The following is a 26636-nucleotide window of genomic DNA, read 5'->3' as shown; positions in this document are numbered from 1 at the left end:
GCTGTTCTACAACTACTGAGCATAAATTTTCTAAAAGATGAAACTCAGTGCCTGGAAAACGGGAGGAAAGTGGCCGCCTCACTGATCCTCTGTGTTGTTTACTCTTCGAACCATTAACCCCACTCTTGGGAATCCATTCAAAGGAAATAATTGAAAAGAAGAGGAAAAGAAAAAAGCCATCTGCCCCAAGGTTCATAGGAATGTTACTAGCAAAAATGCAAAACAAGAAACCCGCTTGACAGGAGGGTGTGATTAAGTAAACTAAGGTTATGCAACTACTAAAAAGTATGCATATGCTCTCTGATGGTCAAGTGATTTTCAAGTAAAAACAATATAAAAGCAAGAGCAAGGTGCAGATGAAGAAAAAAAAAAAGGGCAGAATGTTAGCTCAATGGCATGGCTGGGGGGCGGGGAGCGGGGGGGTGGGGCGTGGATAGAGGGGGAGGCAATCTCGTCCTTTAATTGAGGAAAAAAGCATGATGTTTTAATGTAGATTGAAAAATCACATGTAATATTTTCAATACTTAAAAAGTGTTTAAGGGACTTCCCTGGTGATCCAGTGGTTTAGAAAGCACGCTTTCACTACAGGAGGCACGGGTTCCAGGTCCAGGGGACTGAGACCCCTCATACCGCACAGTACGGCCAAAAAAAAAAAAAAGAATAAAAGGGTTTGAGCATTCAGAACTCATGTGGAAGTGAAAGAAGCCACCAGCACATTCCCAGGCACACACAGAGGCAGGAAACTTTGGCCAGATGAGACAAGAGGAAACAGAGGCTCACAGAGCTCAAGGCTTGCCCAAGATCATGTGGCTAGGCAGCGATGGATTTGACCATGGGTCAGTGGATGGCTTCTTGGCAGGGACTTTGATGGTTTTCCCTCTCTCTCTCTCTCTCTCTACCGTGCCAACACAGGGGCTGGTCTTGGAGGTCTGGGAGGAGGAGGTGAGTTCAAACACCAAACTTGACTCCTCACTGATGGGGTCTGGGTCTCAGCCTAATCCACACATATCCTTAGACCTCAAAGCTCAGAAAACCCAGGCATTAAGGGGTCCCTCGTTTCCCAGACTGAGCGTCTAGTGAGGAGGGACTTTTCTAAAATCTAGATCCCCTAGCCCCCTAAGCCCTTGCCCCCTAAGCTCTTGCCCCCAGTCTCTTTTCCCTGGGGGGCCCTGCCTTCTTTCATATTTCTTTTGATCCTTAGTAATATCCATGCAAATCCAGCTGAGTGGGAACTATCACTCTCTTCAGAGGCCTGATAAACAGTGAGAGAGGGGGAAACCCCAGGTCAGGACGGGACCTGGGCCCCCCACCCAAGCATCTGGGTGCTGAGCTCCCAGCAGCTCCTTGTACACAGAGGAGGACCATTCTTGACCCCACAGTGAGACCCCACAGTGCCCTGTGGGGATAGTAGTGGGACAGGTGGGCTGGGGCTCCCCATTAACGACTATCTCTTCCCTCCTTCCCTCGGTAGCACTGGGCCCTGGAGGGAAACCAGCTAAGCCAGGTAAGCCTTGCAGCCTCTGAGCACTGAGCTAGGGCCAGGGGGCAGGGGAGGGAAGGGGCCACAGAGCCCTAAACCGGGCCTGTGGATGGAAGGAGGGAGTGAGGTGGTGGACGGACCCTCCCCTCTAGTCTACGCCTCCCAGGACCAGGCTAGGACCGAGCTCCAGGGCTTCCAAGGTCAGGAGGCTAGAGGCAGCTTACAGTCCTCCCTGAAGATGGGGTGTCCAGCACCGACTCTGCCCAGGCCTCTGTGTCCCCCGAGAGTCCCCTCTGCACCAGATCCCAGAAAACAGCCCTGGTGCTGGGGTCAAAAGTCAGAAATGATGTTCCAGTGACCACCAAGTCTGTGAATGTCACTCTGGGCTCAGACACAGATAATTGGAACCTGGCCTCTGCCTGAATGATCCCAGACTCCCAAATGAAGCCCTCTCTTACTCCAGGCCAAGATCTCGGTTATCCTTGACTCTGATGATCCATTCTGAGCCCTTATCCTGACCCCAGGCTGAGCCTTGACCCCAGATCAAAGCCCTGCACCTAACCCTAGGCTGCACCCTGACCCCAAGCCCCTTTCAGCTGTGCTCTGACCATGGAGTTTTCCAGTTAAGATGTATTTGGCTGTTTCCTGGCCCACAGGGCTGCAATCCACTGCTAGGTCCACTAAGCTCCAGAGAACACACCACCCCCGCTCCAAGGAAAGAGGGAGGGTGCGTTCCTCTGGGAAGTCCTGGTGGATAAGGAGCAGGTGGAGGAAGGGGTGCCTCCGTCTGGATTTATGATCTGATCAACATGAGATATAGCCTTCCCCCCCCATCCCCCCACCCCCCTACCCCGCTCCATGTCTCCCTGGCTTTGAAGCCTGAGACTCCAGGACAGTTTGCATGTCCAACAGCTCTTACGAAATCCAACCCCCACCTCCAATGTTCGATGATTCAAGTGCAAATGAATCTACAAGACCCAGATTCCCCTTCCCTGCAGCCCCATCTGGGTTGTGAAACGCTAGGGCTGGGGCCAGGCAAGAGAGAGAGAGACACAGGAGGGCAGGAGGCCTGGGCAAAGGGTTTACTGGGGTCTGTAGGAGTCTGCAGGGCTGGGAGCCCTTTGGGATTCACTGCTTATCCCAGCAGAACCTGTTTCCTATCTTCTCAGAGGAGTGAGTGATCTTAAAAGGGTCTTTGATGGTGGAGAGAGAACAGAGGAAAGACTAGATAAGCAAGAGGGTGGAATTAGGATCGCACGTATCTGGAAAGACCCAAACGGAGGAAGTCGTGACTGCGGAGCTAGAGGAGGGACTGGTTGATCCCCCTGGCAGCCGGGGACACACGGTCGGTTGTGATGAAACACCAGAGAGAAGACTGAGAAAAGTGCACACAGTTGCAGTTGATAAAGTGAAGCTTTGAGTAACGAAAGATTGAGCGTAGACTTTCCAGAAGGACTTCCAGCTTGGGGTGAAGATGTAGACCGAGAGGAAAGTCAGGACCTCGACTGATGAAAAGCGGCTGGACTCCATGACCTCCCAGAGCTTATCTTTCAGCCTTAGGACTCTGGGCTCCAAAGGCCTGGACTGGGCCACAGTGCCCCCCAACACAGGGCATGCCCAGGAGAGATGGAACTGGGCACAGGCAGCGAGTGTCATGCCTGGGAACAACTAATCCCTTGGCGAGCAGAGGGTGGGTGGCCTGGCAGCTGCTCCTCGTGGGCCTCAGTGGGCTGGCCCCGCCTGGGCTCTCAGTGGGGGACCAGGCAGCTGGGACCCAGCACCACCCCCACCCCCAGCACCGGCTGAAGGCCAGTCACCCACCAAAGAGCCCAGGAAAGAGCAGGGGGGACATCCAGTGGTCACCCCAACAGGCTGCAGACACAACATGCTCTCTGCTCACAAGCCCTGTGGTCCCAGGAAGGTTAGGGATACGCCGGCCCTTTTGTACGTGGGGAAACTGAGGGCAAGTGACTTGCTGTTTCACGCAGCGAGTAGTGGTGGGGCAGCAAGATTTAAATCCAGAGCTCAGTGACTCTGGAGAGTGACGGTTGGATAAGCCAGGCCTCTTGAGGCTCCCAACCTTGGCCATTCTCTCCCCCCTCTCCTCCTCACCCCTCTCTCCCTCTTTTCAGGGGCTGGACTCCTGGGGGCATTTGGGCCAGAGAAGTCCATGGGAAGAAGGGGAGCAGGGGTGGGACTCTGCTCAGGCTGCAGGGCGCCCCTGGGGGGAGCACGGGAAGAGGGCAGATGGCTGCAGAGAGCCACCTGCCCCCACCCCACCCACCCAGCCTCTTCTCGCTTCCTGGCCGGTCCCCATCCTTTCCTCCTGGCCCCTCTGCGGTCAGGAAAGGCCAGAGGGTGTCTGCTGCCCTGCTGGACCTCAGGAAATAGGCCAGGCTGGAGAGAAACACCCCCGACAGAGTTGGGGTGGGGCGGGGCCGGCAGCACTGGGAAGTGAACCCAGGCAAACCCCAGGCCCAGCCAGACCACACCACACCTGCCCGGAAGGGAGATGGGCCGGAGGCAGAGGCCCATCTCACAGAGGGCCTGGCTGGCTTTCAGACGGGCCAGCTCACATAAGTAGGAAGTGAGGCCAGGGGACCACACCCAGAGAAAGGCAGGTGAACTCTCCGGGGCTCAGCTGTCCTGCTTGTTTGGGGTCGGTCCCCAGAGAGGCTGCCCCTGAGCTTGGGACCCTGGTGACCAGGACTGGCGCTTGTGGGAGAGATTCTCACATAATTGGAAGCAAAGCCGGCACGGTTGTGAACTCCAACCTGATTGCCCATCGGTCCTGGCCAAAGCCGTGGAATGTCTCCTGGAGGGAGAACAGCAGAGATCGAGCCCAGATGTGGGAAGGAGAGAGCCAGAGGGACCCATTTGGCTTTTTATAAACATTTTAGCATCTGTCTGCAGGCAAGGAGGCTCCCAGACTGCAGGGCAGGCTAGATGGATGACAAAAAGGGCTCCAGATACAAGGGAGAGGGTGTGGGCTGAGCCAGGGGACTCCTGCAAGGAAGCCGAAGAAAGGCCTGGGGTGGGGCTGACGTGGGAGCAGGGCAGGGCTTGGCCTGGCCTTGCTGGCAGCTTCTGCTCAGCTCCAGCCCTGAGAGAAAGCCCTTCTGGGTCCCCCTTTAGCTGGCGGGACTTCTAAGGAAACTGAAAGGTCTGGTTGGGATCAACACAGTGGCATCCACATGACACAAAGCAGTTGGTTACTAAACAGTGGTGACTATCTTACCAGGATTGGCCGCCAAGTACCGAAAACTTGAGTCCAGCTTAGAGACCTGAGTGACCACACACAGATCCCAGCATTGCCGGGTTTCGTGAGTCCCTTCCCATCCTGGGCCCAAGAACGATGACCTACACCAGCCTCCCCTCACCTAGCTCTGTGTTCTTTTCCCTACAGGTGTCGGAGGGCTCGCTGGCGCTGGCCTTGGGGCAGGTTAGTGTTAACATCCAGGCAAGATGCCCCTCTGGGCCATCGGGGGTACAAGCAGTCAGGGGTACAAGGGTGCAGACCAGGCCTGTCCTGGGCACTGGTGTAGGGGGTAATGCTAAGACCACCTGCCTGGGGCCCCGGGAATGACAGCTGGGTCTTGGCGCTATTACACTGACGAGGTGGCCCTGGCAGTGAAGAACCCGCCTGCCAATGCAGGAGACATAATGAGAGGCAGGTTAGATTCCTGGGTCGGGAAGATTCCCCTGGAGAAGGGCATGGCAACCCACTCCAGGATTCTTGCCTGGAGAACCCCGTGGACAGAGGAGCTACAGTGAGCTACAGTCCATGGGGTCCCAAAGAGTCGGACACAACTGCAGCAACTTAGCAGGCAGCACGCAAGAAGAGCTAGAAGGAAGCAGCCCCAGGAGCCCAAAGAAGTCACCCGACTCAGCGGGGCTTCAGGAAGGCTTCCTGAAGGAGGGAGGTGTGGAAGTCTGACCCCAAAAGATCCCTGTAGCTTGTCAGGCTGAGCGGAGCATCCTGGGCCATACTGCATCTCTGACTTTGAACCCAGTTCTGGGAGCAACAGTCACATCTTCGCACAGAGCAGAAGAGCCTCAGATGTACCTCCTGGACGGGGCGGGCCAGGGCTGGGCTGGGCTTGGGGAAGGACCTCACCCATCCTCCTCTCTGCAGGGCTCGGGGCTTTTCCCGCAGGTGCCTTCCCAGGGGCTCTGGTGCCCGGTGGCCCGGCTGGCGCTGCTGCAGCCTATAAAGCTGCTGCCAAGGCCGGTGAGTATTACCCTTTGGGACGTGCCATAAGCCCTCTGGCCTCTGTGGGCTCTCCACCTTGCAAAGAACCTTTCCTGGGCTGGGGAAGCGGTGAACACGATCCTCAGCTCCAGTCTCCTGGGGGTGATGGGAGGCAACCAGCTAGGTCCGAGTCTCAAAGTGAGGCATAGGCAAGGCTAGACCTCAGTCCAGCGGCCTCCTGCCTTTCGCGGCTCCTGGTGTGACTCGCCTCCGCCTCTGCAGGTGCTGCTGGTCTCGGCGGTGTCGGCGGCATAGGTGGTGTTGGTGGCTTAGGAGTGTCTACAGGTATGGAGGCGAGACCTGGGTGGCCTGGGGGGAGGTCGTGGGAGGAGGGGAGCCCCTCTGATGTGGCCCCTTCCCCTCCAGGTGCGGTGGTGCCTCAGCTCGGAGCCGGAGTTGGGGTTGGAGCGAAGCCTGGGAAAGTGCCAGGTCAGTGGACGGAGTCTCTGGGACTGGAGGGCAGAGGTCAGGGAGAGGCCAGAGCTCCCAAACTCCCTCACCCCAGGGCAGGAAGGTCAGGGCCTGGCTGCAGCGGGGCAGGGGTCAAGGGGCAGAGGCAGGCCCAGAGCGTGATCCCAGGTCCCAGACAGGGGTGAGGGACTCCAGCTATCCTTCCAGGCCCTTCCTCCAGGACCTTGGAGCAGACGTGAGAGACAGGCTCTGTGGCAGGCATTCGGGTGACCGATGGGGACGCTGAGGCGCAGAGCAGGGAGTCAGTGCATCAGGGCCCGCCCAGTCCCGACAGGGCTGGGGTGAAGCCCCATCCGGTGCCCGTCCCTCCACACCAAGCCCTCAAGGAAGTGACTTCAGGTTCAACGGAAGACAGCCTGAGTCTGCACAGCGGGGAGGGAACATCTGGAAGCTGTTAGCCCCGAGGTGGGCTGGGCCGGCCGTGTAAACAGGCTCCAGGAGACAGGACAAATCCACGCACGGAAGGATCTGCAGATGACTCCCGGAACTCGTGGGAGGGGGGCCTGCAGACGCCACACACATGTCCCCGGCTCTCCCCCAGGGGCGATCCTGGGGGGCTAGCTCGGGAGCCTTGGGGCTGCTGTAGAGGGCGGGGCCAGTAGAGGCTCCTGGAGGCAAGACTGCTGCTCACACGGTTTTCTTTTGGCCGTAGGTGTGGGGCTCCCAGGTGTATACCCAGGTGGAGTGCTCCCAGGCACAGGTGAGAGCAAAGAGGAAAAGGGGAACCCTAACTTGAGGAGAGCAGCCCCTCACATCCTCCCGGGGGGCCCCCAGCTCCCCCAAACAGTGGCCGCCGGAGTCCTGGCGGGCACTGTTGCCCCAAGCATCAAAGCTCAGGCCACAGACCTAAGATAGCTCTGGTTGTCTTTCCCCTAGGAAGACCAGAGAGCTCCTCCCAGCCCCGCCCCCCCCAGAACCCCAAGCCTAGACCCAGACCCAGACCAACATCACAGTCTGCGGTGGGTCTCCAGGGATAGACCGAGTCCCCGGGGTGGCCAGCTGTTTCTCAAACGCCATGAGTCACCAGGGGGGCCCGCCCAGCACATCCGCCCTGCAGGAGACCCTTGGAGCTGCCCTTGGAGCTGCCCTCTCAACCTCCTTTCCCCGCCATGGCCTGGCTACCCTATGCAACATGTGACCTCCTGAATTCCCCCAAAACCCCAGACTCAGGCTGGCTGGGTGGGATTGGCTGACAGAGGGTCCCCTCGGCCCCCCCGGCCCCTCCCTGCCATGGTGGCCCAGCCCCGGTGGGGGAGAAAGGAGAAGTGGCAGCACGGAACGCTGGAGACCTCCCAGCCAGAGCAGATGCCGGCTTCGTGTTTGGGTGTGAATCGCATCCAGCGAGAGCCCCTCCCCCTGCCGAGGGCACAGCCCTCCCCGACCTGCAGCCTGTTTCCTTGTCTGTCTGCCTTCTCTGATGAGGCTGGGCAGGGCAATGGGAAATTAACTCCAGTTTAAAAGACAGGCCAACAGAAGGGCTAGGAAATAGGATTAAAACTTCTGACCTTGGGGCAGACAGGGCAGAGAAGTCACCACCAGAGGGGCCTTCCACCCACCCCATGAGCCACACCAGTAGCTGACATCGAAGGAGGCCAGCTGTGTCATGGAGGGTGGGTGCGGTGCCAGGCTGGCCCTTCCAGGTTGGACCTTCCCCACCCTCATCGCCAGCCTCCTCTTTGTCCTCTCAGGAGCTCGGTTCCCGGGTATAGGGGTACTCCCCGGGGTTCCCACTGGAGCAGGAGTCAAGCCCAAGGCCCCAGGTATGTGGGACTCTCTGGTTACCCTCAGTCCTGGGTTGAGCGGGGCAGGGAACTTGGGCTCAGCTGGCCCAGATGGGTGGTGAGAAATCCCCAATGTGTTTGTGATGAGCTGGGAGGTCTGGGCAGAACTGGCCACGGCTTGGGCCAGCACTCCCCTCACTGGAGCTGGGGTGCCCTGGGCCCGTGGTGGCCAAGCCACAGTGATGGCTCCTTGTCATTGCAGGTGGGGGCGGAGCTTTTGCTGGAATCCCAGGTAAGGCAAGGCTGGGTCCCTCCACGCCAGGGAGGGTGGGCAGGCCCATGGGTGGCCAGCCAGGCAGGGACTCCTGCCCTGGGAGGAGCTGAGCACTCCCACTGCTCCAGGCCTTGGACCGGCTTCGGCACAAAGTGGTGTCTGTCACAGGCCTGTTTCCCCTGCCCCAAACCCCTGTCTGGCAGCCTAGAGGAGCCCAGAAAATGCAGCGGCCTGTGCCAAATGGTGAGAGGGCTGCAGGCTCCGAGTATAGCCCAAGCCACAGGAAGGGGAGCATCCTGCAGCTTCCTGGAGGAAGCGGCCCATTGCTGGGCGTTGCTCAGCTGACTGATGACATAAAGAGGCAGGAAGGCCCTCAGTCTCTTTCTGGATTCCGATGCCATGGGAGCTCATTCTAGTCTGAGGAGAGAGTGGAGCTGGAGGCTGGAGGCATCACAGGGGCTCCTGGCCCCGTGTGGCTGGAGCCTGATTGTCTTGCTCTCCTTGTTCCCTCAGGAGTTGGACCTTTCGGAGGGCAGCAGCCTGGAGTCCCGCTGGGATACCCCATCAAGGCACCCAAGCTGCCAGGTAAGGCAGGCAGAGGATTCAAGAGACTCCATTCACTGGGCCTCCCTGCTGGGAGGTCAGCTTGAGAGGGGACTTGTTTGCCCACCTGTATCTTGGGGTGGCTGGAGAGGGTAGTCAGGAAACCTGGGTAATTTTGCCCACTTCTGGTCAACAGCAAAAGAAAGCAGGGAGGAACAAACTTCCCTCATGGGTCCAGTGGCTGAGACTCCACACTCCCAGTGCAGGGAGAAGGTTGGGTTCGAGCCCCGGTCAGGGAACTAGAGCCTGCACGCTGCGGCTAAAAACCCCCCATGCCTCAACTGAGATGCTGCAAAACCAAATAAAGAAAGAAATTTTTTTTAAAAAAAGAAAGAAAGCGGGGAGAGACCAACATCTTGCAGGTGCTGGCCTCCCATACACACATAGACATCCGTGTCCACATACACACGCAGAGACCCGTAGCCCCGATGGGAAGCCATATGTGTTGATGGTAAGAAACACCATTCACTGGAAAGAAACCTCTGATGTCAGCCCACTCCACCTGTCCAGCTCACACGATGATGAGCCATTTCTTGCTGGGGAAGAGAGTAAGGAAGACCTCAGACTTGGGGGCCATGGCGGGTAGAGGAATGGCCGTCCCTTTGCGCCCTAGAGCCGGGCGTCCTCTCCCCACTCCTCCTCCAAGGCCTTGGCTCTCCTGAGAGCCTCTGGAAGCAGCTCAGGACCCTGGTGGACGGAAGGAGGCCTCAGGCCTCAGTGCGTGTGGGGACTAGGTCTGTCTGCCCAGGTAGCGGGGACCCGGTGAGGCGTGGGGCCGCCGGGGGCAGCCACTGAGCCCACGCTCCATCTCCCCAGGTGGCTATGGACTGCCTTACAGCACTGGGAAACTGCCCTATGGTAAGGCCCTCTCAGACTGGCGGGCTTCTGGCTCCTTCCAGCCGCAGGGTTCCGGCCAGGGAGCTGTGGCCCCAGTCCAGGGCTAGGAGAATACCAACTGGGGGGTAGGGTGGGCGTGCAGTCTCAAAATGGGAGCCCCCTAAGGAGGGGGGCATGGAACTGGGACTCAGGACAGCCTGGTTCTCAATCCTGGCCCTCACGCTTATCACCAGGCCTTGAGAAAACAGGTTTTCTTCTCGGAACCTCAGTCTCTTCGTCTGTAAAATGGGAATAACCATTCCACACATGTTTGTATTTAACTCTGGCTGGGGGTGACAGGTGGAGGCTCTGGGTGGCCTGGTCCTTGAAGGGCAGGGGAGGGGGCAGCCACCATGAGATCGCATGGATGCCCACTGAGCCTCTCCTGTCACAGGCTATGGGCCTGGAGGAGTGGCTGGTGCCGCAGGCAAGGCTGGGTATCCAACGGGGACAGGTAAGGAGAGCCTCACCCCTCCACCAGCCAAATAACTCAGGCTCCAGAAACCCAGCCAGCCCACCCTATATCCAGACCCTGGTCTGAGTCTAAAGAAGGTCCCTTGTGGGGCAAGGCAGGAAGCTGGGGCAGCTCTCCCAGCCTCTGCTTGCTATATGCCCCACATCCACACCCAGATATGAACCAGTTGGTTTTCTTGGGCCTGGAAGAGATGGGCTCCGGAAATGCTGGGGCACACTTTCCAGTCTCTCCCCTTCCTCTTCCCCCAGGGGTTGGCCCCCAGGCTGCAGCAGCAGCGGCTAAAGCAGCAGCGAAGCTTGGTAAGTACCCCTGGAGCCCCTGCCTGCTGGCTGCCAGCCCTCCAGCCTCACCATGCTATTACCACTGAGAGCCTAGTTATCCTATTAACTAACCAAGGTGGCCCCTCCTCGCCACGCCCCTGTTTATCTGGCTGTTTCAACACCACCTGTTCCTACCTCCCTCCCCCCGTTCATTCTTCCTTCCACCTGTGCATCCGCTCCACCCTCCAATCCTCCATCCCTCCATCCATCCACCCACCCCTCCACCCATCCATTCACCCATCCCTCCCTCCTCGGTCCCTTCCTCCCTCCATCCAGCCATGAATCCGCCCCTCCCTCTGTCCATCTATCCACCCATTCATCTCTCCATCCACCCATCCACCCACCCCTCCATCCATCATTCATCCATCCCTCCATCCTTCCCTCCTCCGTCCCGCCCCCCGTTTCAGAAACCGGGAACAGATAAGGGCTCTGCTGAAGAATTTCGGCACTGTCGTGGGGCTCAGGAAGAGGGAGACGTGGCCTCTATGTGGAGAGAATCAGGAATGGTTCTCAGAGAAAATGATATGATTCACAGCCTTAGAATATAGGTAGAGAGTTTGCTGGGCGGTTAAAATAGAAAGGAGCAAGCAGCGAGAGCGGGCACAGCAGTGGTTAGGATGATCATTTTAGGTGGCACACCCATGAGCGTTTGAACAGTCTAATAGTTGAGTACCAACTTCATATATACTATAAAACTTTTAACTAGCGCCTCAAGCCCACGATCCCTTGGCTAGTCGACGCGGCATGGCCTTCCCTCGGGCCATGCACGGGCCGAGTGGGCCCCTGGCGATTCCCCAGTTCAGAGTTAGATCATGGGGGTGAAGTCTTCGCCTTCAGCCCCAGTCCCAAGGGATCCCCTTCTTGCAGCCATGATGGGATGGAAGATGCCTGCCCACTAGCCCAAGGGGGCGAGCATGTGGAGGGAAGCAGTGAGTTGGAGGCCTGCCCCACAGAGGTCCTCTTCCAGGCCCCCAAGGCTGGAGGGGATGGCTGGAATGTGAGAGCAAGAGAGCGGGGCGGCGAGGGGCTGCGAGAGCCAGGCAGCCGGGTGCTTGGATTACAAACTTGGCCGCGTGTTCGGAACAGAGAGAGGAAGTCTTGAACATTCTTGCAGGGGCCCCTCTGGCCCGGGGAGCGGCCGCTTGTGGTTTCTCAGTATGTGGCAGTGATTAGAATGGGATTTGTCTGAAAACATACGAGTCCCTTAATGAGGCTGTTGAAATGGACACTTTAGGGGTGAGTCAAGGAACAGTGGGGTGGGGGCCTCTTCCCAAGCAGTCCCGGCCGGAGATGCCTGGGCCTCATTCCCAGAGGAGATTGCAGCGGTGAAAACACCAGCGTCCAAGCAGCCTTCCTGCCTGGCTTCAGGAGGGGCCCCTGGGAGCCACATCTTCACTGTCCCCGCTCCAAACAGGTGCTGGAGGAGCCGGAGTTCTCCCTGGCGTTGGTGTTGGTGGTGCTGGCATCCCTGGCGCGCCCGGCGCAATTCCTGGCATTGGAGGCATTGCAGGTAGGGTCCATCCCAGCAGGCGGTGAGGGGTGTCCTTGAGAAGGTCACAGGGAAAGGGCCTCACCCTCTGCCGCTTTCTCTCCAGGGGCCGGGGCTCCAGACGCTGCTGCTGCTGCTGCCGCCGCCGCTAAAGCAGCCAAATACGGTGAGTGTCCCCAGAACGGGCAGTGCCAGGGCTCCAGCCAGCCCCGGCCTCAGGATGCACCTTGGAAGGCTCCAGGCCTATAAGGCTGGAGGGACTTTGTCTTTGTCAAGCTGGGGCACTGTTTCCCCCTCAACCCCTCAAGCATCATGGTCATGCCTCCCTGCCCCTGTCCGGGAGGCTCTGTCCACTGCTCTCCACTGACTGGCCCAGCAATGTGGGCAGGGACCCTGCTGACTCCTCCCACTTTACCCCCTGGGCCACTCACAGCTGCTGTACCAACTGCCTGGGCCCAGTAGAGCATTCTGAATCTGCTTTAGACTTAGACCTTGCTCTTCCCAGCCACAGATCCAAACCCCTAGAGCTCTGTCGGGGTTCCCTCAGTTCCCTCCCCTTCTCTCGGGTGACTTGGATCCACACAGAGGCAATGCCCCCGCAGCTAGTATCCTGCACACAGGACCCGCAGCTCCTGAAGCTCCCCAAAGTCATGCTCCCGAAGGCCCCCCTGAGGTTCCCACAGGGTCCAGGCCAGAACAGCAATCCTTCCATCCACAGGCGCTGCTGGAGTCTTTGGCCCAGGAGTAGTTGGCGTCCCAGGAGCTGGAGTACCTGGTGTCGGGGTCCCTGGTGTTGGGGTTCCAGGTGTCGGGGTCCCTGGTGTTGGGGTTCCAGGTGTCGGAGTCCCAGGTGTTGGAGTTCCTGGTGTTGGGATCCCTGGTGTCGGAGTTCCAGGTATTGTATGCTCGGATATCATAGGTGGACCAGCTGAGCTTGGCTATGTGTGCGCACGTATGTTTGTGTGTGCAAGAGAGATGTTAGAAATTACTGCCAAGACTTTCTGATTCTCCTTAACACATCACCCTTCTATCCTCTTCTCTCCATACCCTTGGTCATCTTCTCCTTCTTGGGCTATAATTAACTACTGCCAGCCTCTCATCTTCTCCAATTTACTTTCTGGTTGTCAGTATGCTCCATGTCTTTTTCATCTCTGTGCTCCCAGCCCTTCACAGAATATGTGTTCAGTAAATGGTGGATAGATGGGTGGGTAAGTGGAAGGATGGATAAATGTCTGGGGAGATGGATGGATGGATGGATGGGCAAATGGGCAGCTGGGGAGGTAGGTGAACAGCCAGGTGGATGAGTAGGCAAATTGATGGATGAGGGAATGGATGATGGGTGGATGAGTGGAGAGATAAAAAGATGGGTGCTTACATGGATAGATAAATAAGATGGGTAAAATGGTGGATGGCAAGATAAATGGGTAGATGAAAAGAGAGATGGATAGGCAGGTAGGGACAATATAAGTGGTTAGAATGATGGATGAATGGATGGATGGTGGATGAGCAGATGAATGGGTAGGTAGAAGGCAAATACAAAATAGATAGTTGTTTACACATTTAGATGAGAGGATAGATAGGCAGGCTGATGCATAAATGGATGGATAAATGCATGTGTGGGTGGCTGGAGAGATGAGTGGTTGAGCGGGTAGATTGAGATCAAAAGATAGACAAATGGACAGACATTTGGGAAGGTCAGTGGGTGGATGAATGAGTGGCTGGGTAGACAGATGGACAGATGGGTAAGTGGAGATACGAGTGGGTAAATGGATGGACAACCCTGTGTTGGCTCAATAGATAGAAAGAAGATGGACTGAAAGTCAGAGGGATATACATCTACATATCCCGAGTGTCCGCTCCACTCTCCCCTGAGCATTGGTGTTTCTCTTGGTCTCTCCAGGGGCCGTGTCACCAGCCGCAGCTGCTAAAGCAGCGGCCAAAGCAGCCAAATTCGGTGAGTGCCGAGCGGGCAGCTCCGCCCCGCCCTGCTCTGGCCTTTACTTGGACTCCGGGACCCTCAGCTTCTACTCCCCATTGTACAGCCCAGAGAAGGGGAGTGACTTGCCCCGGGGCACACAGCAAGTCACTGGCAGAGCTGGGACTTGGACCCGTTGGGCCCCAGGACGATGTGTCCCCCAGGTGTCTCCCACCACAAGCCCGAGGGCCTGAGTGATAGTGGAGTCCCAGTATGTCATTCCCAGTGGAGACAGTGTCCCTGACCTCCCTGTCCTGGCCAGGACCCTCTCAGAGGAGAGCCCCAGCCTGGCGGGGGATAAGACTCCACAGTCTGCCCATCACCAACAAAGAGACCCTTCCCCAGCTGCTCAGAGGAGAGAGGGGCTGGGGACACACCAGGGGGGGTCAGGAGGGAGGAAGCTGGTGGGGCTCAGGCATCTCATGGCTTCCTGTCCTTCATGGACCAGACTTGCAGAGAGGCTCGCATGCTCTCCCCATCCCAGCATCCCCCAGAGCCCGCCCCAGCCTCTCCCACTAGACCCTTTACCACTCGATTCTCTTCCCTCCTCAGGGGCCAGAGGCGGAGTGGGAGTTGGAGGCATTCCCACATTCGGGGTTGGCCCTGGGGGCTTTCCTGGCTTCGGAGACGCAGGTATTCCAGGAGCTGGCCTTTCCCATGAGACTTAGTTCCATGAAGGCAGGTGGTGGTGGCAGGGGTGGGGACAGGGAAAGGGATGGAGGCTGGGGAGGGTAGACTGAGCTCTGGGAACTCAGGCAGGACGTGGGGGAGAGCGCAGGGCGGGCCTCCCGTGCCCTTGGTGCACAGCCAAGGGCACAGCCCAGCTGAGATCCAGCAAGGTTTCTGAATCTCTTTCTCGATTCCCCATAGCAGCAGCTCAGGCAGCTGCCGCCGCCAAGGCAGCCAAAATCGGTAAGTGCCCCAGCCCTGCGTTCCCTGCCCCCTCCGCCTCCCCTCCTCCCTACTCCTCCCCCCAGGGCCAAGCCCTCCCCCCTCCCCTCCACAGCCAGGCTCTCCTGTGGGGGCCAAAGCTCAAAAATCAGAGCAACCTCACACTCTTGGCCTCTGGGGCTGAAAAGGCCGGGGTTAAGTCAGACGCCCCGGCCCCATTTTCCAAAGCCACAGTGAACATTTCTGCCCTTTTCAATTGCCCACTACTGGGGTCATTGGTACCTGGCTCATCATCCCCCATCCCACACCAGTGAGTTAAAGGTGCCCGGACGATACTCGGCCATGATGCAGCCCCCACCTCCACCCTCGGCTCCCCGGGGGGTGCTTCAACGGCAAAGCTGCATGCTCTTCATCCTTCCAGGTGCTGGGGGAGTAGGAGCCCTGGGAGGGCTGGTGCCAGGTGCCCCAGGAGCAATACCAGGCGTGCCGGGTGTTGGAGGGGTGCCAGGTGTTGGAGGGGTGCCAGGTGAGCTGTGTCCCAGCCCAGACATGGGTTTGGTTTATCTCATGGAAGGGGCCCTGGAGGTGATGTAGATCAAGGGTCCCATTTTACAGATGGCAAGACTGAGCCCAGAGACAGGGGTAGAGAAAAAGGGATTTCCCATACTTTGAAGGGAAGTGTCTCCATAGGATTCCAGATCGCTGAGTGAACCCAGAAATTCTCCTCCCTGCCCTCAGGGATGCTCAGGATGTCAGCCTGAGAGGCAGCAGAACTCTGCTTGGCTGGGGTTTGGGGAGACCTCATTCATCCCCCGCCCCACTGGGCCTTTCTGCTTTCTGATCGGGTGGGAGGGCCTGTGTTAGTCTCTGTTTATCCGGCACTCTTTCTCCAAAGGGAGGAAATGAGATTAACTTACAACCCTTCTTGTCAGTTTGTGGGTTTTTTTTCCCACCAGAAGAGTTCTCTTCTGCATTTCTTCTTCTTTCTGGGCCGGGGCGGGGGGTGGGGGGCGAATTCCCCTTTTGCATTCCTCCCCCAAGAAATAAGCCGTTTCCTCCAATAGCCACAGAGTCAGAGCTGCTTCTCAGGGAGAGGACATGCCCAGAGCGGCTGGCGGGCCATCTCAGTGCGGGCCTGAGAGAGGGGGCAGTTCCCGAGATATGGACTGTGTGAAGTCTTTCTACCATGGGGGATGGAAGAGAGAGGGGTGGGGTGCTGGGGACCGCTCCCCATCCTTAATCTTCGCCTTTCCAGGGGTCGGGGCTCCAGCAGCTGCAGCCGCCAAAGCAGCCGCCAAAGCCGCCCAGTTTGGTAAGAGTTGTTGTTGTTTCGTCCCTCATTCGTGTCCAGTTCTTTGCGGACCCACGCCTGTGGCCCGCCAGGCTCCTCTGTCATGGGATTTTCCTAGGCAAGAATACCAGAGTGGGTTGCCATTTCCTTCTCCAGGGGACCTTCCCTACCCAGGGGTGGAACCTGCATCTCCTGCATTGGCAGATGGATTCTTTACCACTGAGCCACCTGGGAAGCCCCCTGCCAATTCTGCCTCCGAGCCTGATCCCAGAGCGCTGCTCTCTCCTATCTCTGCTTTGGAGTCTGAGAGCACCCCTCTCCAATGTGACCTCTCCCAGCTGTCACCTTCTGGGCCTGGGCCTTCCTCACAGGTCTTGGCCCATCCAAGCACTTTGAGGGATGGGGGCGAAGTTTCTAAGCAGGAAGACAAAAAGAGAAGAGATGCCGGAGAGCCCTCCAGCACCCACCCCCACCCTTCCCAAAGCCCTTGCTGCCTTCTGGTCCAGCTGGGGCCTTGCCCTGTTTCTGGAACAGGCGCTGGGCTTCTCTGAGCTCCCACCCACCCTGAGCGACAGCGGTGCTCTCACTCCCTGACTGGGCTCTGCATCTCCTGCTTCAGCCGAGGGCCACCCTGGCAGCCCCAGGCTCCCACACCCTCCTGAATATGGCACAGCGAAACAGCTCACTTTAGAGCCCAGCTGCATGCCAGAGAAATCTTAACCTCAAGTCTGTTTAATTGCTGAGTCGTGCCCGATTCTTTGTGACCCCATGGACTGTAGCCCCCCAGGCTCCTCCGTCCATGGGATTTCCCAGGCAAGAATACTGGAGTGGGTTGCCATTTCCTTCTCCGGGGGATCTTCCCAACCCAAGGATCGAACCCACATCACCTGCCTTGACAGACAGCTTCTCTACCACTGAGCCACCAGTGATTCCTAAACTCAGATATGGCAACTCATGTTTGTAAAACTATTATTTGCTGAGGCCTTCCCTGGTGGCTCAGACAGTAAAGAATCTGACTGCAATATGCGTTCCGTCTCTGGGCCAGGAATCTCCCTCCTGTTTTCTTGCCTGGGAAATCCCATGGACAGAGGAGGCTGGTGGGGTACAGTCCATGGGGTCACAAAGAGTCAGGCATGACTGAGCTACTAACGCTTTCACTTTCAGCATTTGCTGAGGTAATCCTTACACCAGCCTTATGAGAGTGGTTCTGTTGCACCCATTTCGCAGATGTGGAAACTGAGTCTCCAGGAGCTTAAGTATCTTGCCCATACTCATGTAGCTAAATGGTGGCTGAGCTGAGCTTTGAAGCCGGGCCTGCCTGTCTTGCCAAACTCCCTTCACTACATGTTGTTGCAGTCGTTTGGTTGCTACGTGAGTCTGCCTGTATCAAAGGGGTCCCTGGAACTCTGAAAGCTGAGCTCCTGATCTTGCACAGACCTCTTATTAGGGATGAAGAAGCTGAGGCCCATCAAGAGAAAGTAACTTGCCCAAGGTCACACAGCAAGTCTGTGCCCAGCTGGAACAAGGATCCAGGGTTCCTGACCCCCCAGCCAGCTGCTCTTTCCGTCAGCTTCTGTCCTTGGTCAGGACTTGGTTAAGGATTGGCTCTGCTCTCTTTCACAGGATTAGGCCCTGGCGTCGGCGTGGCTCCCGGCGTCGGTGTGGCTCCTGGCGTCGGTGTAGTTCCCGGTGTCGGCGTGGCTCCCGGCGTTGGCGTGGCTCCTGGCATCGGCCTTGGCCCCGGTGGTGTCATAGGTAAGCTGTATGAATAAGTGGGCCTGAGTGAGGGTCCTCTGACTCCTCCAGGGGTGCCATCCTTAAACCTCATCCTCTTCCTCTCCTGCAGCCCCAGCTGCAGCTAAGTCCGCTGCTAAGGCCGCCGCCAAAGCCCAGTTCCGTGAGTGTTCCGCCTGCCTTCTCGGTCTGGTGTGACCCCAGCCTGAGCTGGGTCGGTGGACACCCAACCTCTCAGACCTGCCCTTCAGCCTCCTGAGGCCCCTCAGGCCACAGACATGGGCATTAGAAACAGATTTAGCATAAGGGAGACCCCACACCAGCCGAGTGACCTCTGATGTCCCTGTGTGGTACCGAGGGCACCTGCCAGGGAGGCTTGTTAGGGGAATCAAATGAGTTCATCCAGGAGGGAGGGGCAGAAGGTGAGGCTGGAAAGGGCAGCGGTGTCCAGCATGTGTGGCCCTGCATGGCGGTCTGGGGAGGGGCTGGACTTGGTGGTCAGTGTGAGTTTTAGGAAAACTGGTGGTAGAGAGGGCAGATGAAAGGGACAAGGCCCCCGCATGAGACTGGGCCCCTTTTCCTGGGCCCTGACTCAGCTTCCTGGGCAGGACATCCCCAAAAGGGCCTGTTTCCTGTCTGCCGCCGTCACCCCACTCCTCCATCTCCCGCAGGGGCTGCCGCTGGCCTTCCCGCTGGCGTTCCTGGCCTTGGAGTGGGTGTTGGTGTTCCCGGCCTTGGAGTCGGGGCCGGAGTTCCTGGACTTGGGGCAGGGGCAGGTAAGGGGCCTTCTGGGGGCTGAACAGCAATGCCGCCCGAGCCCAAAGGAGGCAGGGCTCTCTCCCCAGCACGTCCTCCAGCATCCTCGCAGCGAGGCATATGATAAATGCTGTTAGATCCTCCTGAGCCGTCTGAGACAACTGGGGTAAGAGGTAGGGGGCAGGCCAGGTGAAGGGCTCCAAGCTGAAAGGAAGCCCACCAACCCAAGGAAGGAGGGTGGGGGTCCCTGGGGTCAGTGGAAGTGGTTGGGCCCACCTAGCTCCCCTTCAGCAGTGTGCAGGGGCAAGAAGGCCATGAGGAACTCTAGTTCTTCATCTCCTAGTTACACCAGCCTCGGGCAGACCGTGCTGGTCCTCGAAGAGCTAGCAGAGGATAGAACGGAAAGACGAGGCACAGTTCAGCCCTCAAGCACCCCCAGACCAGACTGGTAGAGACACAGCTAGATACTGGAGCTCTGTCCCTGGCCCTGTGAGCTCCTAGCTGCAGAGTCACGGCTTCAGGGCTTTGAGAGAAACAAAGAAAGCTGAGGAAGTCAAGGAGGGCTCCCTGGAGGAAGCAGAACTCCCAGGCACAGAGCTCAGCTACTGACCTCCCCCACTCTTCCTTTTGCCCTTTTCCCCAGTACCTGGAACCCTGGCCGCAGCTAAAGCAGCCAAGTTCGGTAAGAGCCCCTCAACACACCACCCCCAGTGGTTGATCCCCTTGCTGCCCCACCATCCTTGATAGCACCTGGTCACCTATCTCCTCTCCCTCTGGGCCAGGGCCCAGTGCCTGGAGCCTACATCACAGGGCTGGGATGGTCAGCGTGGAAAAAGGCAGTTTATAGGACACATTAATGACAGCCCAGCAGACTCCAGCTCCTACCCACTAAATGCCGAGCGTGACTACAGCCCCAGGACAACCCAAACCGCCCCTCACGTTTCCAGCCCCCCGGGGGGGCAGTTCCACGTTGGTGAGGACCATGGTCTTTAAGGCCCCTCAGGCCCTGACAGTTTCATGGGGCCCAAGGCCAGGGAGGGGCCAGGGCTGATGTCCCAGCAAAGCCAGGACTCCTCATCTGGCCCCCGCCTTGCTGTCAGCAGGACTGTGCCCGCCACGAGGACGTGGCAAGCCTGCCCGCCCCCACCCCCGACACTTGGCACCTAGGCAGCCCCAGCCTGCCCAGCCCCATGCTGTCTGTGTCCCCCTGCATTCCGGCCTCCTAGGATCTGGGCCGGGGCCTCCGCCAGGGAACTGCCGACCAGGTCTGGCCGGTCCACTTGGGGCCAGTCTCCACCTTGGAAAGTGTTCCACCCACAGCGGGCCTGGTAACCCACAGGCCTCTCTCCTGTTCCTTGCTGGCGGCCCTGCTGGTCTGAGCTCGACAGCCATTGCCAGAGAAACAGAGACGCTAAGGGCTCTGGCTCCAAAGTCATTTCCTGCCCTTGAAGCCTTGAGCACTTTGCTTAACCTCTGCTGTGCCTCAGTTTTCTCATCTGTGAAATGGGGCTAAGGGCACCTACCTTTCTTGCTGCCTGGAACAATAAGCCAGCTAACCGAAGCACTGACCATGAGTGTCCCCCTAAAGCGCTAGCTGTAACTCCTGGCAGCTCTGTCCTGGACAGTGGTTCACACTCAGAGGACCTTCACACAGAGGGTGTCCTCTCACTCTTCAAACACCTGTAGGTGAACAGGGAAAGGATCGTCATCCCCTTTAGGGTCAGAGGTGACAGCTCTGATGAGCAGAGAAACCAGAATTCAAACCCAGGGCTGTCAGGGCCTGAGGCTAGTCCTCCGCCCTTGGCAGCCCATGGCCACAGCCACCACTGGGACCACCTGCGGCTCCCAGTGCCAGCCTGGATGGAAGGAGAGGAGGTGGGCAGGTCAAGGATCAAGATGGGGTCTGCCTTTGTCCGGAGGGTCAGGGCAGAGCTGGGACTCAGACCCGTGTGTCTGGGAATGGACCTCTGTCCTCTGCTCCTTCCTCTGGGTCACGTGGCCTTCACCACCTGTCTACTTGCCTAGTGACCTTGGGGCGGGGAAGCGTCGTCCTTCAGAAGCCGGGAAGGACTGACTTTCCACCCTCTCTCCACAGCACCAGGAGGGGTCGGGGCCCTTGGAGGGGTTGGAGATCTTGGTGGAGCCGGCATTCCAGGTGGTGTGGCAGGTGAGTTGAAACCCCATGAAGCCTTGAGCACATTACTTAACCTCTGCCGTGCCTCAGTTTTCTCATCTGTGAAATGGGGCTAACGGTACCTACCTTACTGGAAACCCCAGGATGGGCTGGGCATTGAGGGAGACTGATCCATGGAGACTCCCTCCCTGAGCTCCCTCTGTGTCCCCAGGAGTCGGACCTGCTGCCGCAGCTGCTGCCGCCAAAGCTGCCGCCAAAGCCGCCCAATTTGGTGAGCACGGGTGTGAGGTGGGGGCTGCCGTGGGAGTTGGGGGGGGGGTGTGTCTGACTACATGCCATGAAGCATATATTCCCTGGCCTGTTCCCCAAGGCCTTCAGGGGCATTGTCTCTGGGGGGTCCCGCCCACCTCCTGGCCCCACCAGCCCTCCAAGGCCCTGGGGGCCCAGGCTCCAACCCCTCTGCAGACAGAGCCAACTGCTGTCACTTGCAGGGTTTAATACACAGCTCTCTCCACAGGCCTGGGGGGAGTCGGTGGGCTCGGAGTTGGAGGACTGGGAGTTGGTGGGCTCGGAGCTGTCCCAGGGGCTGTGGGCCTTGGAGGTAAAGTGTGTTCTGGAATCAGTGAATGAATGGCGTGGGATGTGCGAGTGTGTTTGCACACCCGTGCACATACTGGAGTGACTTAGCAGCAGTAGCAGCAGCACATATGAATGGGAGAGAGAGAGAGACTGACTTTCTTTCCCATCTGGCCACACCTTGCTCGGGCGATCCTCTTTGCCTGGACCCTGCCCACACTTCATCAGCAACTCAAGGTTATACTGAGCCCTGCCCCCTTCTCCGGGCTCCTGCAGCATTTGAAGGGGCCCCAATGGCACAGTGGGTAAAGAATCTGCCTGCAGTGCAGAAGACATGGGTTCGATCCCTGGGTCAAGACGATCCCCTGGAGGAGGAAATGGCAACCCACTCCAGTATTCTTGCCCAGAAAATCCCACTGACAGAGGAGCCTGGCAGGCTACAGTCCACAGGCTCACAAAGAGTCGGACACAACTGAGCGGCTGAACACAGAGCAGGTTTAGTGAGGGCTGCCCCTTGCAGTTGGGTGTCCCAATCTCTCCCTCTCCTCTCTCTTTCAATCTGCCCAACCACCTCCAGTGGGAGTTCAGAGAAGGAAAGCAAAGCCTGGAGGGAAATCCCTTTCCCAAAGTCTCTGCCAATGTGGTGGACCTTGTGTTAACGTCTCTCTCTCTCTCGGGTCATCGCTGTGTCTCTGACCCAGCCTGAAATTTCTTACCCCGTGTGCTCCACAAATCTGGCCACACAGCAGGAGCTTAATAAAGATTTCTGGAGAGATGGGGGGGTGGAAGGATGGTAGAAGCATGAGTCAGTGGGCAGGGGCAGATTGATGGCAGTGGTCAGGAGGAGGACATGACTCTGGGAGGGAGGAGATATTCCTAAGCCCTCCTGCTCCCCATCTTTCCAGGTGTGTCTCCAGCTGCAGCTGCTAAAGCAGCCAAATTTGGTGAGTTGCTCCCACAGCCCCCCGAGCCCAGGCCTGCAAGCTGCTTATACCCCACCCTCACTGCCCTGTCCATGAACCGGCTCAGTCCTCAGTCCTGCTCACACTAGCCATGAAGGATCCTTCCTGAAAATCACGTCCTCAGACCCTGGAGGGGATGCTCAGGGCCCCTTACGCTGTGTCTCATCCTACCCCCTTCTGCCCTCTTCTCAGGTGCCGCTGGCCTTGGAGGTGTCCTAGGAGCCGGCCGGCCATTCCCAATTGGAGGTAGGGGCCGCCTCTGCTGTGAGATCCACAGCTGAGCCTGGCTGGCTAGCAGCGGGGACTCCAGGGCTGTATCAGCACAGGGACCCAAGAAAGAGGGTGGAGGGGACAGTCCGGGAAAGGCTGCAGGGTGGGAGGGACACGTGGGCCTCAGATACCAGGCTGATGAGGCTTTGTTAAGAAAGCTGCTTTGACAAGTGGGGGAGGGGAAGGGGGAGGAGGTGATCCTAGGCGGAGAGGAGTAGGTGACCAGGCCGCGGCGGGTCCCAGGGTCCCACCCCAGCCCACCCCACGCCCCCACGCCAACCCCAAACCCCTCCTGCAGGAGTCGCAGCAAGGCCTGGCTTCGGACTCTCTCCTATTTTCCCAGGTACGGCCAGGCGCCCCAGCCCTCCTCTTCCCCTGCCCAGAAGGGCTGAGCCAGGCTACAGAGTTGGGGGCCCCCCGCATCCTTAGATTGCACAGAGCTGGGCCTCCTCCTCTTCTCTTCCTCCCATGCAACATCGGGGGCATCGGATTTTACAAAACATCACGTTCAGATGAGACAAACTGAGGTTCAGAGAGGATCCAGGGTCACACAGTCACTGGCAGAGCCCTCCACGCCCCAGCCCAGAACTGGGCCCCTCTCAAACGAGGCCCACACTGCCGGGGAGGCCTTGGCGGGCTCCCTGGAGACGCGCATCCTCACCACCCCTCTGCTTGCCTTGCAGGTGGAGCCGGGGGCCTGGGAGTTGGTGGTGAGTTTAACCAGTCTCACAAGTCAGGGCCTCATTTCAAGCAGGGCCCTGAACTCCTTCGCAGCGTGGGCGGGGGGCGGGGGTGTGGGTCCATCCTATTGAGGGAATAGTTTTTGCAGCCACAGCCCTGGGCTGGCCTGCTGGTACGGGGGCTTGATGGAGCCCATGGGAGAATCACAGAAGCTGCAAAGACCAGCCTTGGGGTGTGGGGACCACAATTCCTAGAGCTCCCAGCCTGGCACTTGACGGGGCATCAGGAGTGAGACGGGGACGTGGGTCATGCCAGGTCTTAGGGTCTAACCAGAGAGGTTGACAAGGTCCCATAGAAGAGGAAAGATATTGTTGGGTAAAAACAGGGCCTATTCAAGCAGGTGGTCAAGGAGGCCGAACCTGGAGCCCCTTGGCTGGGGGGTGAGGCTGTCCCTGGGAAATGTGGCCTGGGGTCTGACTGTGGTGGGAGGGGCTGCCACAGAGCTGCTCAGACCTCCACAGGCTGCAAGGAACGAGGCTGGGCAGGAGGGTCGGGCTGGGGGCAGAGAGACCTTCGGAACCTGCTGCTGCAGGCGCATGGGTGCAGGGTAGGGGGGCGGGCTGGTAGAGATGGGGAAGCCTGGCCACCTCCCCAACCCCTTGCCTTCCCTCCACAGGCAAACCTCCCAAGCCCTTCGGAGGGGCCCTGGGAGCCCTGGGATTCCCAGGTGAGTAGACTCTGCCCCTGGAAGAGGGCAGGGTCGGGGGACAGGCTGGAGCAGGGGGCGGCATGTCAGACGAGGCCCGGCAGCGAGGCCAGGGATTGGGGAGCTGGACACCTTACCCTCTGCTTCTGCTGTCTCTGAAACAGATCCTCAGAGCTGAGAGTGGGCCAGGGACCCTCCTGGCTCTCCCAGGCCAGACCTGGCAAGCCCTCCTTGCCTGGTACCCACATCCCCGCTCCTGCAGGGAGAAACCGAGAGAAAGAAAAGGCGGGGGGAGGAGGGACTGGGAGGGAGAGAGAGAATGGAGGTGACAGGGGGCCCTGGTGTCAGGGAACTGGAGGGGTAGACCCCGCGGGAGTCCTGGAGCCACGCCCTTGCTCCAAGGGGCAGACATGCGTCTGGCAGTGTCTGATCACCACCCTCAAGGCCTCTCCCAAGGATGCCTGAAAGGGACTCAGAGAAGCCCCAGCTCCACCCTGGCGCTCAGGCTGTGGATCCCCTTCTAGCTGCACCTGCTTCCCACCGCCCCCACCCCACCCTGAGACGAGGCAGCCCAGGGAGAAACAGAGGCCAGAGCAGCCTGACCTCATTCAAGGCGCCCATCTCTCAGTCAGGCACCAGCTGGTGCTTGTGGCCCATGACCCTGCTTGCTTTCTTTCCCAACAAACACCCTGGATGAGCTCTGCAGAGATAGTGTCTCACTGCCACCAGGTGGCGGTAACGAGCCACACCTCGCTCCTGCAGGGGTAGGCGCTAGTCCAGGCCCCACGACCCGACCCAGTGGCTTGATGATTTGAAACAAGGTTAACCAGTCAGATCCTCCCCAGGAGAGGGCAAGGGCCCTGCTACCATCCACGTGCCCAGTGGGAGTTTGCGCAATGAAAGGGCGCGGAGTTTGGCCTAGGGAGGTGGCCAGGCTTCCTTCCGCCTGGCTTCCTGGAGCCTCTGTTTCCCATGGTGATGATGCGGATGTGAGAAGAGCTTGGAGTTGGGCAGAGTGGGCAAGGGCTTGGGCACCAGCAGCCAGGACTGACTGTGGGGCGTGCCTCCCCTGCACCCAGGTGGGGCCTGCCTGGGGAAATCCTGTGGCCGGAAGAGAAAGTGAGCTTCCTGGGACCCCTGACTCACGACCTCATCAACGTTGGTGCTACTGCTTGGTGGAGAATGTAAACCCTTTGTGACCCCACCCCACTTTCCCATGCCCCCTCCTAAGTTCCCACCCCGGGTGGGAACGGGGCAGGCCGGGCGGCCTTGGAAATCCACAGGGCAAGGAGGCAAGAGAGTGGTGGCCAAGTGGGCCCCAGGAAGCCCCCCTCCTTCAGAGGCGAGGGGAGGGTGGGCTTGGCCCCCTGCGCCCACGCCCTTCCCACCCAGGAACTCCCCCTTCACACACTCTCCATCTCTAGGGGACTTGGTGCTACGTGCTGGTGCTTTCACTCTTCCTGCGGGGAGGGAGGAGGGAAGGGCAGCCCCTTAGGGAACCCCCTCCCTGGGGCTCCTCTGAAGATGGTGCAGACACTTCCTGGGCAGTCTCACTTCCCCCTGCCCACCAGGACCCACCTCTGGCTGCGGTCCAGTTGGTACCCAAGCATTGAAACCCTCACGCTGGATTGGGTCACACCATCTCTTGGCCTCCTTGGCCCCCCTTTCCCCGACCCATCGCTGTTCCCCATGTCTGAAGACTCACCCCAGTATTGGGAACAGCCCTCTTGCTCTTGTGGAATTCATCTGCCCGTCTGTCCATCCATCCGTCCATCCTTGTCCCGGTTTGGCCGCCCGGCACCCCTTGCTGGCTGGGCGCCCCCACCATCGACTCGGTTAACCTGTTGTGACAGCCTGTGCCCAGCCTCCACCCCATCGCACACACCCCTACAAAGGGGCCCCGAGCCTCTGGGTGTGAGGAGCTGTACCACCTGGGGCCACAGGAATCTACCCCCCAACCTGGGTCTCCCCCCACGCAGTACTGTATCCCCATCCCCTCCTCGAGCCACTGTATTTCAGAGCATTTCTCCCCCGCCCTGCCCATCTCTATGTGTCTCGCTGTGATAGATCAATAAATATTTTATTTTTTGTCCTGGACATTTGGGGATTATTTTTGATTGTTGATGTTCTCCTTTCATTTTACTTGTGTGGTTTATGGAAAAAAAAAAACAAACAAAAAAAAACCACCTTTTTTTTTCTGATCTGGGGAGCTATATCCCCATTAGAAAATTCATTTTAATCATTTTGGTATAGCTCTGGATGAAACACACATTTTAAAAAAATAAGAGAATTAACTGCTTCAGAAAAGACTAATAAAAGAAAACCTTTGAAAGGAAACTGTGTCTTGGCCTCCTTTGTAAGCGCTCATCTGCCTTCAGTTCCTGGTCCAGGTAGGGGACAGGGCTCGGGGAATCTTGGGGAACCTTGGGTCTTCCCAGGTGGCACTTAGTGGTAAAGAATCTACCTGCCAATGCAGGAGATGCAAGAAACTCACATTCGATCCCTGGGTCGGGAAGATCCCCTGGAGAAGGGAATGGCAACCCACTCCAGTTTTCTTGCCTGGAGAATCCCATGGACAGAGAAGCCGGGTGGGCTACAGACCATGGGGCCGAAAAGAGTCGGACACGACTGAGCGACTAACACTTTCACGCTTTCACTTCACCAAAATCATCTGCCATTGACTTCTGGTGAAAGGATCC

At 58.4% G+C, this 26636-nt stretch overlaps 1 protein-coding gene across 12 annotated transcripts in view; it reads left to right on the top strand.

Annotated features, from left to right (window-relative positions):
* ELN (elastin) overlaps positions 1 to 26034 on the top strand; it is a 32824-nt gene extending 6790 nt beyond the window's left edge. Inside the window, exons 3-36 of one of the 12 annotated variants that reach the window (XM_069571042.1) lie at positions 913 to 942; positions 1472 to 1504; positions 4887 to 4922; positions 5616 to 5711; positions 5955 to 6017; positions 6099 to 6161; positions 6856 to 6903; positions 7892 to 7963; positions 8187 to 8216; positions 8712 to 8783; positions 9618 to 9659; positions 10072 to 10131; positions 10401 to 10451; positions 11887 to 11982; positions 12068 to 12127; positions 12680 to 12856; positions 13862 to 13915; positions 14489 to 14569; positions 14807 to 14848; positions 15249 to 15353; positions 16083 to 16139; positions 17742 to 17873; positions 17965 to 18015; positions 18524 to 18628; positions 19252 to 19290; positions 20704 to 20775; positions 20954 to 21013; positions 21260 to 21343; positions 22224 to 22262; positions 22473 to 22526; positions 22849 to 22893; positions 23234 to 23260; positions 23908 to 23958; positions 25017 to 26034. In XM_069571042.1, coding sequence (XP_069427143.1) covers positions 913 to 942; positions 1472 to 1504; positions 4887 to 4922; positions 5616 to 5711; positions 5955 to 6017; positions 6099 to 6161; positions 6856 to 6903; positions 7892 to 7963; positions 8187 to 8216; positions 8712 to 8783; positions 9618 to 9659; positions 10072 to 10131; positions 10401 to 10451; positions 11887 to 11982; positions 12068 to 12127; positions 12680 to 12856; positions 13862 to 13915; positions 14489 to 14569; positions 14807 to 14848; positions 15249 to 15353; positions 16083 to 16139; positions 17742 to 17873; positions 17965 to 18015; positions 18524 to 18628; positions 19252 to 19290; positions 20704 to 20775; positions 20954 to 21013; positions 21260 to 21343; positions 22224 to 22262; positions 22473 to 22526; positions 22849 to 22893; positions 23234 to 23260; positions 23908 to 23958; positions 25017 to 25060 — 2171 coding nt within the window. In that variant the 3' untranslated portion in view covers positions 25061 to 26034. The remainder of the gene's footprint in view (positions 1 to 912; positions 943 to 1471; positions 1505 to 4886; positions 4923 to 5615; positions 5712 to 5954; positions 6018 to 6098; positions 6162 to 6855; positions 6904 to 7891; positions 7964 to 8186; positions 8217 to 8711; positions 8784 to 9617; positions 9660 to 10071; positions 10132 to 10400; positions 10452 to 11886; positions 11983 to 12067; positions 12128 to 12679; positions 12857 to 13861; positions 13916 to 14488; positions 14570 to 14806; positions 14849 to 15248; positions 15354 to 16082; positions 16140 to 17741; positions 17874 to 17964; positions 18016 to 18523; positions 18629 to 19251; positions 19291 to 20703; positions 20776 to 20953; positions 21014 to 21259; positions 21344 to 22223; positions 22263 to 22472; positions 22527 to 22848; positions 22894 to 23233; positions 23261 to 23907; positions 23959 to 25016) is intronic. The other 11 variants (XM_069571043.1, XM_069571048.1, XM_069571047.1 and 8 more) reach the window with 11 other exon arrangements.
* Positions 26035 to 26636: the final 602 nt, after the last annotated feature.

This window comes from Ovis canadensis, chromosome 24 (genome assembly GCF_042477335.2).
Source record: "Ovis canadensis isolate MfBH-ARS-UI-01 breed Bighorn chromosome 24, ARS-UI_OviCan_v2, whole genome shotgun sequence".
Lineage (NCBI taxonomy): Eukaryota > Metazoa > Chordata > Mammalia > Artiodactyla > Bovidae > Ovis > Ovis canadensis.
The sequence above is the reverse complement of the archived record's forward strand: the minus strand, read 5'-3'. Positions and strand labels throughout refer to the sequence as shown.